The 14,514-nt window shown below is 41.9% G+C and overlaps 1 protein-coding gene across 1 annotated transcript in view; it reads left to right on the top strand.

Annotated features, from left to right (window-relative positions):
* The window catches only part of TENM2 (teneurin transmembrane protein 2), a 217,811-nt gene that overhangs the window by 181,674 nt on the left and 21,623 nt on the right, over window positions 1-14,514 (top strand). The window contains exons 15-20 of the mRNA XM_057376024.1: window positions 653-920; window positions 2,064-2,207; window positions 3,612-3,861; window positions 10,620-10,852; window positions 12,271-12,425; window positions 12,921-13,795. Of these exons, the coding sequence (XP_057232007.1) occupies window positions 653-920; window positions 2,064-2,207; window positions 3,612-3,861; window positions 10,620-10,852; window positions 12,271-12,425; window positions 12,921-13,795 (1,925 nt within the window). The remainder of the gene's footprint in view (window positions 1-652; window positions 921-2,063; window positions 2,208-3,611; window positions 3,862-10,619; window positions 10,853-12,270; window positions 12,426-12,920; window positions 13,796-14,514) is intronic.

Raw genomic sequence — 14,514 nt, 5'->3', positions numbered from 1 at the left:
AAGGGGACAGAAATCAGTGCTCAGGTGACAGTTCTGACCTGAGCACAGGGTCACCACATGTCCCCTACGATTGCTACAGCCAGTGTCTCTGCAGAGCTGCGTTCATTCTGATGGGCACTGGCTTTTCTGATGGGGGCTGCAGGAGATGTCCCAAGTTTGTGTCACCCAGACACATTTATCTGACACTGCCTTGCACCCTCCCATTATCACACAATATATCAAGTATATCTGCCTATTTCAGCTGCCAGCTTAGGTGTTTCAGGAGAATTTTGCAAAGGCTTCGCATGTGGTGCTGACCACACACTGTCTCCTTATTTTTTACTTAAGACAAAGGAAAACTCTACTGGTRCTACTTTTTTCACTGCTGTATTCATTGTTAGTGAAAGTTGTGGGTTCCTATAATCATTCATATGTTTCTCTTGCATGTAACTTACAGTAAAAATGTATGTATTTGCTCTTTTGCTACCAGTAGGCTCTTAACAAGATGTGTACACACACACCAGATAATTATTTGTCAGAAATGTCAGCCGGACTATGTTAGTTTGAGGATATCACTCCCAGTAATAGAAAGACATAAATTCATATGAGTATGCAAGGTGATACATTTAAAAAAAATTAAAAATGTGAAATGTGTGATCTTTTTGCTACCCAGGTTCTTCATGAAGAAATTGAGATCCCTGGCTCTAGCATAAAGCTCAGCTATCTGAGTTCCCGCACTGCTGGATACAAATCCTTACTGAAGATCATCATGACCCAGACACTTGTGCCACTGAATCTGATCAAAGTTCATTTGATGGTAGCAGTAGAAGGGCATTTATTCCAAAAATCATTCCAGGCATCTCCCAACTTGGCATATACATTTATCTGGGACAAAACAGATGCATATGGTCAGAAGGTTTATGGGTTGTCCGATGCTGTAGGTAAGTCAGCATGTCCAAGCTCCAGAATTTTCCAAATAACACCTGTAAATCTAAATAAGAAAACTGCAAACTTCCTAATGGAAGAGCAAATATGGACTGAACAGTTCTTGTCTTCCTGACACAATTTACCTTTTTATGGTTGTCTTACACAGTAAAGATCATATTCAGAGGTTCTAAACTCCATCAACCTGCCTGGGTTTCCTGATCAGTACCTGACTTGGAAGGTTTAAACCAGGCAATAGGAAAAACTGGCCACAGGAACTTAGGTGAAGCCTAATCCATCATTCCAATTTGATTTTCTTYCATTACAAAATGATCTTCGTGCTGGACTGGCTGGCAGTCTGCAGTGCATTTGGGTTTTCACACATTATTGTGGTCTCTTGTGGTCTAACACATTTGAAATGAAAATGCTGTTCCTCTAATGCTGTTCAGTCKTGTAGTTCTACAGTTATTTTTAGTTAACTTGGTTTCAGTGGGTGGGAAAAAGAGTGATCATCATAATATTTTCCAGTTTTCATTGAATATCTGAATAATTTTGATACAACAGTGATAAAAATGAGTATCAGAGCTGTGCCAGTGCAGAAAGAGCAGCTTTTTTTTTTTTTTTCTTAATTATTTTCTCTATTTTCTAAATCCTTCTTTACTGTAGCTTTTCTTTCTTATGTTACTGCATGGGGTATTGCTTTGCTTTCCTGAGTAATGCTTACAGTGTACTTGTGCTTAAATGCACCAGTTTTSACTGCCCTTTGGTATGTGATATGTAAAGTTAATGCACTAAATAAATGCTGTGAACATCTGGCAAATTAAGAATTTATCTTGTCCTGTTATGTGAAATTTTTATTATTTAATATAATTTTACTATATTTAAAAATTGTATTTCTCACTCTCAGCAAACCCATCACTTCCCAAAGTGAGCTATTAAAATAGAAGTGATCAGATCTCTGCAGAGTACATGTGAATGAAACTTCAAATTTGTGTCTAGTCAAAGATCTAAACATAATATTGTAGAGTAAAAGTGAGGAATATAATCCTTCCATCTTCTTGAGGGGCCTGGGGAACTGGAATGCTCAATGGTTTGAATGTGCCTTGGACATTTAATTCACTGTTWGTTCAGCAAGTATATTAGATTTTATTTTATTTCAGTGTCTGTGGGTTTTGAATATGAGACTTGCCCCAGTCTCATTTTATGGGAGAAGAGGACAGCGCTGCTGCAAGGATTTGAACTGGATCCTTCAAACTTAGGAGGATGGTCTCTGGATAAACATCATGTACTTAATGTCAAGAGTGGTGAGTTACTTAATTCCATCTGATTGCGGTCCTATATGGAGTTCTGTCTGTGAACACATTTTATTTGCATTATATTTACACTTTCAAAAATCCAATTTCTCCACTCCTTTTGTTTCATCTTTAGCTCAGTAAGGTATGAGACATATTTCAGTTGTCAGAAAATTTTTGTAGGATTTCAACACATTTTTTACTGTTCTGCAAAACATGAATTTCTTAAAGTCCTGGTTTATCCTCTCTTCTGCTTTTCATCTATTCCCCAGTAATATCTTTCAGTTTTCTCTGTTTTTCTCATATGAACCATATCTGTTCCTGGTTTCTTTTGCTTGACCTTTTTTCCCCGCTAACCTGAGATGAAGATACTGAGTCTCCTTTGTCATTCTCATTAGACACCTGTTTGCTTTTTCCTCATTTTTTTGGCCTTCCCATATCCTAAGCTGAATCTTCCTGATGTTCATATTTTACTAACAGCTCASCACACATTTTATTTGTTCCCTGCAAAGTATTGTTTGCAGCCTCCTGCTGATCCCCGCATTAACAAATAACAAAGTGTATTTCTGCTTAATAAATCTAAAGTATTGCTCAGAATTGGTAAGATCAGGTTGTTTGAGCACCCTTCCAGTGCTGGGCAGTGGATCCACATTTGGGCAGTACCTGCCAACAGTGAGTGTTGTCACCAGTGTTGTCACCAGTAACATTAGGGTCATACGACTTCATTTCCACAAGAGCATGAGGCTGGAAGTGTCCAGGCAGATCTCCACAGTTTTTGATAACACAGAACATGGTCGCTCTGTGAGAAAACCCACTCCTTTCTTGGAGCAGGGGTCTGCTCTTTGAACAAATATAGGAAAATAAATCCTATCTTGAAGGTATTTCCTTGAAGCCTGATAGAGACCTGTACCACCAGTTTCCCTCTTGCCTTCTATCACYGATCCTTAGCAGCCCTTCTGGGACTTTCATCTTTCTATCTTTTCATTTTCTGTGCTATCATCTTCTCTGGTGCCTCCGTTTCTCATTTTTCATTTTCCATAAAAAAAGTGTGGAAGACTGAGAGGTGGAAAGAGAACAGAATTCCAAACAMAATATAGTATTGGAAACTGGAATGGGACACAAATGAGGAACAGCTCTTCTCCACTGAGTCAGGAACAGTCTAAACCACAGCCCCAGGCCAAAGCTGTGGGGAAGGGGTTTCTTTCATAGTGAATACCAAAGGACTCTGGGTGTAGATTTTAACACTGAATCTTCATTACACCTTTATTTTTACTGCTGCAAAATACTTTTGCTCCTTCTGCACCACTGAAAAACCACACACAGGTGTCATTTCAATGTACAATCCTTAAAAGCAGCTGTTGAAAAGAGAACAGCCTGAAGTCCCTGGTAATAACCACTTCTCCTCTCTGTCCTTAGGTATATTGCACAAAGGCAACGGAGAAAATCAGTTTCTCACCCAGCAGCCAGCTGTGATAACCAGCATTATGGGGAACGGRCGCCGCAGAAGCATCTCCTGTCCGAGCTGCAATGGTCTGGCAGAAGGAAATAAGCTGCTGGCCCCTGTAGCACTGGCAGTGGGTATTGATGGAAGTCTCTTTGTTGGGGATTTTAACTATATCCGGCGTATCTTCCCCTCCAGGAATGTCACTAGCATACTGGAGCTGAGGTAAGGTTTAACCTCAGCACTTCGCTTCTGGAGCCTGTGCTCAAATCAGCCTTTACCATTACTTTTTATAATTTTGAAAAACATTGTCACTTTCAACCTATTTAAATTCCAGTGGAGAAATGGGGCACAGAAATGCATAGTTCAAAGGCTGTAGCATACCAGAGCAGTGACTAAAAGAGAAGGACTTGAGAGTACAAAACAACTTGTACAGAAAATACAAACCCTCTCTTTCTGTCTCATTAGTGATCCCTGATTCAGTCCTCCCTCAGTGATGTAAATCTTTTAGTTTTGTTAGGAAACTATGGAACTGACTGCCCTTAGGTACTGAGCCACAGGGACAGGCAAAGGTGTACCAGTCTCACGAGGTCAGAGGGAAGCTTCTCCTGCCGCTGGTTTTGAGATCCACTTTCCCATTTCTTTCCCATGCTTGTGAGTCTGTTTCTGTAGGTTGACCACTGCAGTTCAGGCTGACACACAGAGTCCTTTTGCATCATCAAAATTCTTTTTAAGATTGTAACTCTGTCCCCCTGTCCCATGCCCCCTCCAACCTTAATATTTGATCACTTAATAGGGAAGGCATGAGTAGAGTGTACCACTTCACCCATTTCTGTTCCATCTCCTTTTTTCATTCTTCTAGGAGAGGCAAGAGCTATTGCTTCAAACCATAACTCATGTAACTGGACCTTATACTTACATCAGTACTGAGTATTTGCAGAAAAATGAGGGACAATAGAGTGCCCTGGCTGTCTGCTGACCCTCCTGGATCCCGCTCCAGCAGGAGCAGGAGTGCTCCTGGAAATTGGATATAGCTGCAAAGTACATTGAGTGAATTTAGGTCACAAGTCTTTTTTTAATGATATGACCAATAACCAATTCCTCTGTTTCCACTGTACTTTTAGTTTTTAATTAGTGGAAAAAAGCACAGAATGATTGGACTGTTAAAGAATAGGAGGCCTAGCTCTATTTTACACCTCTCTTCCATTCATGTCATTCTGTTGATGTCACTATTGTGAATTCTGATTCTATAGAAAAGAAAAGAGATCTGATTCAGGCCAATTCAACTCTGAAATCACTCTCTGACACCTACCTCATACACCATCAGGCTGCCTCATTATATTTTTTTTTTAAAAGTCATGGATCATCCAGTGCTTTCTGCTAGCAGCTCAGTTTAAACCACAGAAGGTAGCTGGCATGKAAGTGTGACCTGCTATAAATATTTATATCAATATGCACTATAACTCTGTATTATATAGAATATGCTAATTTTTTTTTCTAAGTTTTTCAGTTCTTTTTAGATTTCTAGTAAATAGGACTACAGCTTTATAGGTGAAGAGAAACATTTTCAGATTAGGATATGTCTCAATATGCATTTTTATGCACCTCACCTTTTATGCTCAATATCAGCCAGTGACAGGTGGCTGGCCCACCTTACATTTCAAAATGTTGCCTCAAAGTTTACAACAGTATTAGTGTGAGCACTTTGTTTTCTCTCTCTGTGAGAGAGGTTGAGAAGGAACTTGGGTTTTCATCATGAGTGAGGGAAAATGGGAAAAGGCATCAGTAAAGAAACGGAGGATGGGTTTTTATCTGCTGTCCACTTTCTCCTTTATTGAAGCCTGTTTTCCTTAGTGTAGTTCCTTTAACTTCTGTTATAACCATAAGCAATGAATAGTGAAGCTAATGCCTTGTGAGTGCTGCTGGACCAGCTGCCAAGGACTTGATCCACAGATTTTTAGTATTTACAGACTTTAGGATTACATTATGATGTCTTATACCCCCCACTCCTCTAAAGGGAATTAAGGTCCATTCCAGCAAACATAATCTATAGTAGTAATTGTGATTCACTGCTCATCTTGAAATCTGCATGAGTTACACGGGTAAGAGTTTGAAGATTTGAGCCATTTAAGTGTGAATGAGAGCAGAGTCTTCAGCTCATATCAAGTAGTTTGGAATGTGTTGCAGCCAGCATGTCCACAAGTATTACAAACCAAATACATCGCTTGGTTTATATTTCACAGCTGATGTAATTTTGGTTTCCCATTAGCCCCTATGAATCTGGAGCAACTCACACGTCACAATACCTTGGTGTGCATATTTCTTTCGCACTGTCCTTTGTGAAGGTGCCTGGTTGGAATGGCCAGTAGGAATTTGGACTCAAGTGTTGAAGTTGGGGCTGCAAGCTGGGGGCTGTGCCTGGAGTGCTGCAGCTCAGGAGCCRCAAACCCCTTTGCTCTGTTCAGTGCTTATTCCTCAATGGAAATTACATCAACACAGTGAAATGCTGTGTGAGTGGAGAATGTGTTAATTTTGTGGGGAGCAGAGAGCATTTTACCTTTGGCTTTGTGTCTGGGCAGTAAACTGTGGATCCGTTAATGATCTCCCATTGTACAGTACCTTACTGCTCACTTTGAAGGGGCTTTTTTACCCTAACATTGGCTTTGGTAGGCTTAAAAGATATCAAGGAGCACCCAAACTTGCTTCAAGCAATTATTTTAGAGACTGGGAGGAGAAAAAAAACAAACTGAACAGTAATAATTTGTCTAGRAATAGCCTGTTGGAAAATTACTTTGTTTAAAGAGGCTGCCTCCAACTGGCAGACAATATCTTAAGCCCAGTGCTTTCCCCTGCCCAGTTCTGTATTCAGAGAACTGCCAGTTTCTCTCACTCCTAGCCCCCAAGTTACATGTATATCTACAAGAAAACTCTTTCAGTGGTTCAGAAAGTTTCCTAAATATGAAGGGAGGGGGGTGGGGGGCAGGGGTATCCCATAGGGAATTAGCTTGCAGCTCTGTCCCTCCCAGTCACTCTTCATCTGTAAACTAAGCTAAGGCTAGTGCTGAAAAGAGATATCTTCTCCTATGTCCTTTTGTAAAATAAAACAAATACTATGTTTGCTTTACCATCTATTCTTCAGCTAACTGTTTGTTCTTTTTTCTTCTGTTCCCTTTCTATAAAGAAATAAAGAGTTTAAACATAGGTAAGACATGAGCTCTTTCCCATATAATTTGATATGGTTTGTTTGCTTCATTGTGTTTGCTTTTTGTGTTGTGCTTCTTGTGTAATGTTATGTTCTTCATGTACCATATATAGAATCATTTTTATGTGCTAATTGTGTGTTATGAATATGATAAGCATTAGCAATTATGAAATGCAGTCAAAAAGCAGCCAATAAGTTCTGACAGTAATTAGAAATTTCTAGTAGAATGCAAGTATAATGAACCCCAAGCTAACTTCTAGATAAACACCTCTCCCTGCTGTCTATAATTGGTCTAAATGGTCAAGGTAAACTACAGCAGCATTTTCACAAATGCCAGAAAGGTTCACAAAAGCACTAATGACTGCATATAGGTCAAAAACTCATTTTCTGGTCATTAATGATTTTCTGAACCCACTGTCCTTTGCCGTAATTTAGTTTATATTTCCTTTGTCARACACATTTAATAGCCAGYCTGTGGGGCTGGCTGTGTGCAGCCAGTAGATGCAGTCACTGTGAGGTTCAGGAGGGAGGAAAGCTTTCCTGGRTGTTAGGAGAACCTAGGTCTGCTGGATGGCTGCAGCATAGSAAAYAYCTGTGCCTCCTTCCATGCCACACCCGGGACAGGGAGGATGCTCACCCTGGAGAAAATCAAGGGAAAGGATAAGAAGAGCTCTTGTAAATGATTCCATAGTGTCCTGTGCATTACCCTTTTAGAATCATACTTTCTGTGATACAAGTTGATGCAATAGATGGTCTGGACTAAACAGGGTAGTTTCCCCTTAATAATGTATTTTGGCATAGTAAGTGTAACACCCCTAAATACTCTGATCTGGATTGATTCATTTACCATTTGCTAATGATTATTGGAGGCTCCTCATTTGCTTCAACTAAGCCTAGTTCATTTTTTAGCTGCTTAGAGATTTGCTTCTCTTTTGGTTAAATTGAAAGAAAAGCTGTTGTTGAAAAAGAATTTGATGCCCCTGTGAGAGGAACAGGGAGAAGGAGCTGCACTTGGCTGCAGCCCCAGGCTCCCTGGGAGAGCAGAGTGAGGCTGCAGGTGGAGGTGGCCACACATTCACTCGGGGGGCTGGAGGCACAGGCATTATTGGCAGAGGCCTCTGAGCAACACTGAATGCCATGGGAAATCTTTTAAAACAAGGTACAAGCCTTGGCCTCCTATGAAAGATTACAATGGTGTGCTGAAAAGAGAGGCAGAGGTCTTTAATTGCTCAGATGCCAGTTTGAGAAATATTGACCACTCATTTAAAAACCGAATCCCTATTTAAGGTAACAGTCTCATCGATTCTCTGGGAGCACAGTGAGTGCATGTTACCTTCCAGCAGTCGTTTTCTGCCAAAGTCTCTCAAAAATTTGCTTGGGGAGTTTTCMACTGTCTGTTCCCTTCCCTAGCTCAGGAGAAAAGGAAGGAGCACGGAACAGGTCTGCAGCTCTGGTGAGCTGCTCTGGAACCAAAGCCTGTGACCAACTCCCTGGCACAACTGCCCTGGAGAGATTGCAGGGGAGAAGTGCAGGGTGAGCTCCGTGGATGCACCGTGGCTGCAGGAGAGGAGAGGGAAATAAGCCCATTCAGCCATTGCTCTTTACCCTGACTCCTTTCTTACCCCATCTGGCAGCAACAGGGCACACCTAGGGCTAGCTAAGTAAGAGGGGAGGCAGGGGAGGGCACAGGCTGAAAAAATCCTGTGTGAAAACAGGAGAGACCCTTCCATTCCTGCAGGGTGGGCACTGTGTGAGCAGATCTCAGCACTGAGTCCAGCAGAGCCCTCTACCTCCAGGGGCAAGCAGCAGGGTCTGTGYCCAGCTCTGGTCTGTGCCCACCTCAGGTCCCCATTTGGCCAAGGCAGGTGTGTGCCTTGTTTCAGGAGAGCCATGCAGGGCAGCCTTGAGCTAAGTTTGGGTATTTGGGAGGTACAGCACAACACCAGTGCCATGACAGAGTGAGTTCTTCAGCATGAGAGGAAGGCATGGTGGGAGAAGGAAGCAGAGTTTCAAAACAGGGACAAAAGTGCAGATGTTTKTATGGCTCAGATACCTGAGAGACTGGAGGAATCCCTAAATTGGAAAGAACTGTTTTTCTGTGTCGYGAAGAAGATTGAGCATTATTTTGGAGGGATGAGAAGGAATGTGATAAGGGCATAGTGAAGAGGTACAGTCTGCTGCTGAAGATAAGGAGAGGAACACGGGGAATAATGAGATTGTGCTCTAATCTCAAGCATGTCACTAGTTTTCCTGCATAACTTTGTCTACACCACTTAACCTCTCTGTGCCTCAGTTTCCTCCTCTGTAAAATGGGTGCTACACCCATCTTTTTAAAGTACTCTGAGATCCATGCATGAAATAAAACTGCCAAGTATTTTTTTGTTTACTGTATTTCTTCATCTCTAATTTCTACACTCCTAGACTTCAGCAGATGGTATTGCCTCTGCCTCCTGAATTGCGGTCAAACCAATCTCCTTCCTACTTTCTACAGTAGTAGAACAAGCCACTATTGACCTAAACYCATGGCATGTCAAAGACTGGCATAGAGGAAAATAACTGTAGAAAGTGATATTTTGGGGCCTCCTCATTCTTCCAAATCTGGGCACAGCCACTTGACCCTGGTTATCTTTGTGTGCTGATGGATCCATCTGCCGAAAGTGGCCTTGTTTTAGTTTCAGCGATTCTGACCAAGAAATGGCTTATGTCCATCATAACTTGTTCATAACCTCTGTGTATCCTCACTCTTGGAGATGGGCACTTTTGCCACATGAAACTAGGAGTGTGGATATTTGGAGGCAAATATCTCTGGTTACTGGTAAGTAACCTCCATTTTTTTTTCTTCCTGTCTTCATTTGTCTTCTATGCTTTGAAACCACCGTTGACCTTATTTACGCTCACCCATAGGCTCCAAAGGCTGGAAAATTCACATCATGCTTAAAATCCAAATAAACTGAGTAAAACTAGCCAGGCAAGATTTTGAAAATATTTCTGCACTGCAGTTCTGTGTGTGTGAATGTATATATATTGTGAAGATTGACATTTCTCAATTTGCAGATGATTTGCTAAAGTAGTTCCAAAATGTGACAAGCTGTCAAAAAACATATATTTCAGAAGAGAAGTAGCTTTCCATATGAGCGCCCATTCCAATCACAAACTGAGGACCTGTTTTTCGATARCAGAAGGTTTGGAGTTAAAGTCAGACACTTGGGGTCTCTGGTTTTAGTTATATAACTGACTTCATCTGCTGTAAATGAGATTCTTGATGAGAATGAATGAGAACAAATTTGCTTTAGAAATAAATTTGTTATGCCTCTGCCTCCTATTTATTCAAGACCTCACAAATCTTGTGGCGTAATCGAAGTAACTCAGAAGCTGATTCTTTGATCTTACTCCTCTGATTTCTGCTTCCAAAGGAAGTTAAACAAGGTAGTGGGGAGGGGGGGAACAGATAAGCCTAGGAGAATTGACCCAGAGTAGATCTAAAGGGCTAAAGAGATCAAGAGGAATGACTGCTGTGCAGCTCTGGCTTACTGGGCTCTGCTGTGCAAGGTTCGGTGTAGAAGGATGAGTGAGATTAGARATTACAATCCCTCTGCACGCTGACCAGACCCTAATCATGTTAGAACCTCAGGTGATAGTCCTTCAGRCCTCACCTCTGCACAAAGGTGTCAGACTTTCTTTCCAGATCTTTCTGTGCCTGATGAGTATCCAAGYTCTGAAAGCCTGTGAAGTTTCTAGACTGCTCAGCTGTTTCTGTTTTATGCTTTCTTTTTCTCTAAAGCAACAATCCTGCTCATAAATACTATCTGGCCGTGGACCCTGTTTCAGGCTCGCTCTACGTGTCGGACACCAATAGCCGGCGGATTTACAAAGTCAAGTCCCTCACAGGCACGAAGGACCTTGCTGGTAACTCAGAAGTGGTGGCAGGGACGGGAGAGCAGTGCCTGCCCTTTGACGAAGCCAGATGTGGGGATGGAGGGAAGGCAGTGGACGCAACCCTAATGAGCCCTCGAGGTAAAGGAGGAGAAGAAGCYGGAGAAAATGACTGCGTGCAGCTAGGCTGGCTGTGGAAATAATTATCTGGCAATTAAATCACTCCTTGCTCGGTGATTTTTATTCTGGGCTTTAATTACAGTGGATTGGCAAGTGTTCGTGCTTTGTTTAGTTAAAGCAAACTTTATTACCCCGACACTGAGTGCTGCAAAAGGAGAACAGAACACAAATTAGCAGGGTACCGCTCACTCCAAGGAGCGAGCGTGTAAACAGAGTACTGTGTGAGATACAGCCTTTGGGGAGAGAAATTGCTTGCTGTGGCTTTTCTCTGAGTTTTTACTCTGTGTATCTCCTTTTCTTCAGAGTCAGAGAAGAAAATTAAAGGATTTTTGCCCTTTACAGTTTCTAATTTTTGACAAAAAGTTTTCAAGATTGGATCTAGAGATTTAGGGATGTGTTTCTTTTTAAGTTTTTTTTTTTTTTCCCCTCTGTTGTTTCATCTTAATTGTATGGATGACTCAGTCATGTGCCAGGTGTCTCRAGCATCTTTGGGTTTTTTTCAGTGGTTGAAAATAGCTAAAGGTACACAGAAATGGAAAGTCCAGTTTCTTTGTATAGGAAACAGTTTCAGTTAACACAGAAATTAAAAAGATGAAGCTGTATCTTCTCTCACTGCCCAGTAGGATGAGCACTACAACAATTTGAAGACAGAATTTTTAGATCAATATTTTATTTTCAGCCCAAGAAATGGGCAAGGCAGTGCACCAAATCAAAGCAGGAAAGGCAAGTGATAAAAAGGCTGCCCTCCTTCCCAACGGGCAGCAGCATCCGTCTGTTCCTGCAAGGGAGCACCCTTTCATTCTGTGCCTTTCCTCTCYAAGGACTCACAATGTGACAGCCATTGAACCTTCCCTTTTTTCYTAGGCTGGCAAGCCCTGTGTCTTCATCTGGAAGCACCAGATGTTCTTTCCGTATTTTTACTGCAACAGGTCAAGGAATTAAAAAAACATCCAGAAATGTGATGTCCTCCTAGTTTTCCAGAAATTTTAAAGGTGTTTTAAAAGTTTTTCATCCTTATTACATCCTTCAGATGAAGAAAGCARTGCYTCAAATTTCTGACTGAAAKTAGGAGATAATTTTTTATTTTGTTWAGGTAGTGTATCATAGAGATTTTGAATTTTSATGATGCTTTCTGCTGGGTCTTTGGCTTGTTTGGGGATTTCTGTGGTTTTCTTTAAAGMCCTGARGGATAAACCTGCTTGATGCCATTTCTTTGGCAGGACTATGGGCTGGTGGAGGGTTCCAGGACCTGTGCTCTGGTTGAGAGGGAGAAAGGAACAGGGSAAGGAAACAAATGTCACCATCCTGTAAACAAGACAAAGCCTGCCTGAAGCCAGGAGCTTCACTGCTGCACTGATGCCTGGGTTTTGTGTTTGCAGGAATTGCAGTGGATAAGTATGGACTCATGTATTTTGTTGATGCCACTATGATTAGAAAAGTGGATCAGAACGGAATTATATCCACCCTGCTGGGCTCCAATGACCTAACTGCTGTTCGACCTCTCAGCTGTGATTCCAGCATGGATGTTTCCCAGGTAGACTCTTAGTGCATTTTATTTTCTTCTCTGCCTTAGAAGATATGGGCACCTATTTTGGATGACTGCCTGGCCACTTAAGAAATACATTATGCAGCACAAGATGATAACGCATTTGATTTGTTGCTGAAATGAGTGAACCATCCTTTTTACTGTGGCTAACACAGTTTATTTATGCAACTATAGCGAAATAAGGTTGAGATAATGGGAGTTATTGTCTTAATTGCCTGTTTTTCTGTAATTATTGTAGAGCTTCTACAATGTAGCATTCATTCTCGCACAGAAACACAATTAGCCAAAGTTACAACCGCACGTAGCTTTAATATTTCCGAGAAACAAAATCATTGTTTGAAATAGTTGCCGTTCATGACTCGGTTTCATGATTTACGCTGATAAACCCCTCACTAATTTGCTGTTGTTACACGTGGAATTTTAAACACTAGGAGTGTACTTTTCAGTTTCGAGTTTTACAGTAACAATTTGTGCAACTCATAGGTACGGCTGGAGTGGCCTACTGATCTCGCTGTCAATCCCATGGACAACTCCCTTTATGTCCTAGAGAACAATGTTATTTTACGGATCACAGAAAACCATCAAGTTAGCATTATTGCTGGACGCCCCATGCACTGCCAGGTTCCTGGTATAGACTACTCTCTTAGCAAACTGGCTATTCATTCTGCACTTGAATCAGCCAGTGCCATTGCCATCTCACACACAGGAGTTCTTTACATCAGTGAGACAGATGAAAAAAAAATTAATCGGCTACGCCAGGTAACTACCAATGGAGAAATATGCCTTCTTGCAGGGGCAGCTTCAGACTGTGATTGCAAAAATGATGTCAACTGTAATTGCTATGCTGGGGATGATGGGTATGCCACTGATGCCATCTTAAATTCACCATCTTCCTTAGCTGTGGCCCCAGATGGTACCATCTACATAGCTGATCTTGGAAATATCCGCATTAGGGCTGTCAGTAAAAACAGGCCCATTCTTAATTCCTTTAACCAATATGAAGCTGCATCTCCAGGAGAACAGGAGCTGTATGTCTTCAATGCTGACGGGATTCACCAGTACACTCTCAGCCTCGTTACCGGGGAATACTTGTACAATTTCACCTATAGCAGCGATAACGATGTCACGGAGGTGATGGACAACAATGGCAACTCCCTGAAGGTGCGCCGGGACGCCAGTGGGATGCCCCGCCACTTACTGATGCCGGATAATCAGATTGTCACGCTGGCTGTTGGCACTAATGGTGGACTCAAGCTGGTCTCAACGCAGACCCTGGAGCTCGGATTAATGACATATAATGGAAACAGTGGTCTCTTAGCAACGAAGAGTGATGAAACAGGATGGACAACATTTTATGAGTAAGAATGTTTTTGGATATATTAAGCGTACATTTATTTTTTGAATGGTAGTCAGTAGGCTCTAGACTGACCCTCTGCAATTTGTTGTAGGTTTTTCACTGGTACTGAGCGAGGCCATTGCACCACAGTTCTGTGCGATGCTGGAAATGGTTTAGTGGCTTCATGATGGGGTCAGTGGTGCTGGGTCCTTTGGGTGGGTGCTGACCSCCCCTAAATCCCTGCCCGGGGTTTGAGTTTGGGGCAGCTCATCCCCATCCAGCACSAAGGGCTGTGTGCTATGGCCAGAGCCCCGGGTGAGTCCAGCTGCTCCTGGCGGTCAGCACAGCCACCCACAGCCCCCAGCCAGAGCAGCCCAGCGCTCCCACTGCRGCTCCCTCTGAGCTGCCTCTCTCTAGGAACCCTCCTGCTGCAGCTTCTTTTGGAACTCAAATTATCTCTTTCTGTTCAGCCTCATATATTACTCATGGTTGTTAAAATGTTGATTAACTTCACTGATTGTTCATTCCTGAGACAAGTGAGGAAATTAGATCCCCAGCTATCTGTCAGACCCCTKGTGTAACTTCCATAATTTGTAGATAACCCAAAAGCACACTGGTGTTCATGAGCATATAGATTAAATAGACAGAACTTCCTCTTTAAATGAAATTCATCTGAGGAGATGAAGTTCAAAAGAACATTAAAAACCWAAAAAAACTAGTCAGAATTTTATTAACATTTAT

Source organism: Malurus melanocephalus, unplaced genomic scaffold, assembly GCF_030028575.1.
Source record: "Malurus melanocephalus ecotype Western Australia unplaced genomic scaffold, MMel_1.1 scaffold_268, whole genome shotgun sequence".
In the NCBI taxonomy this organism is placed as follows: Eukaryota; Metazoa; Chordata; class Aves; order Passeriformes; family Maluridae; genus Malurus; species Malurus melanocephalus.
This window is presented reverse-complemented; position numbering and strand designations above follow the sequence as displayed.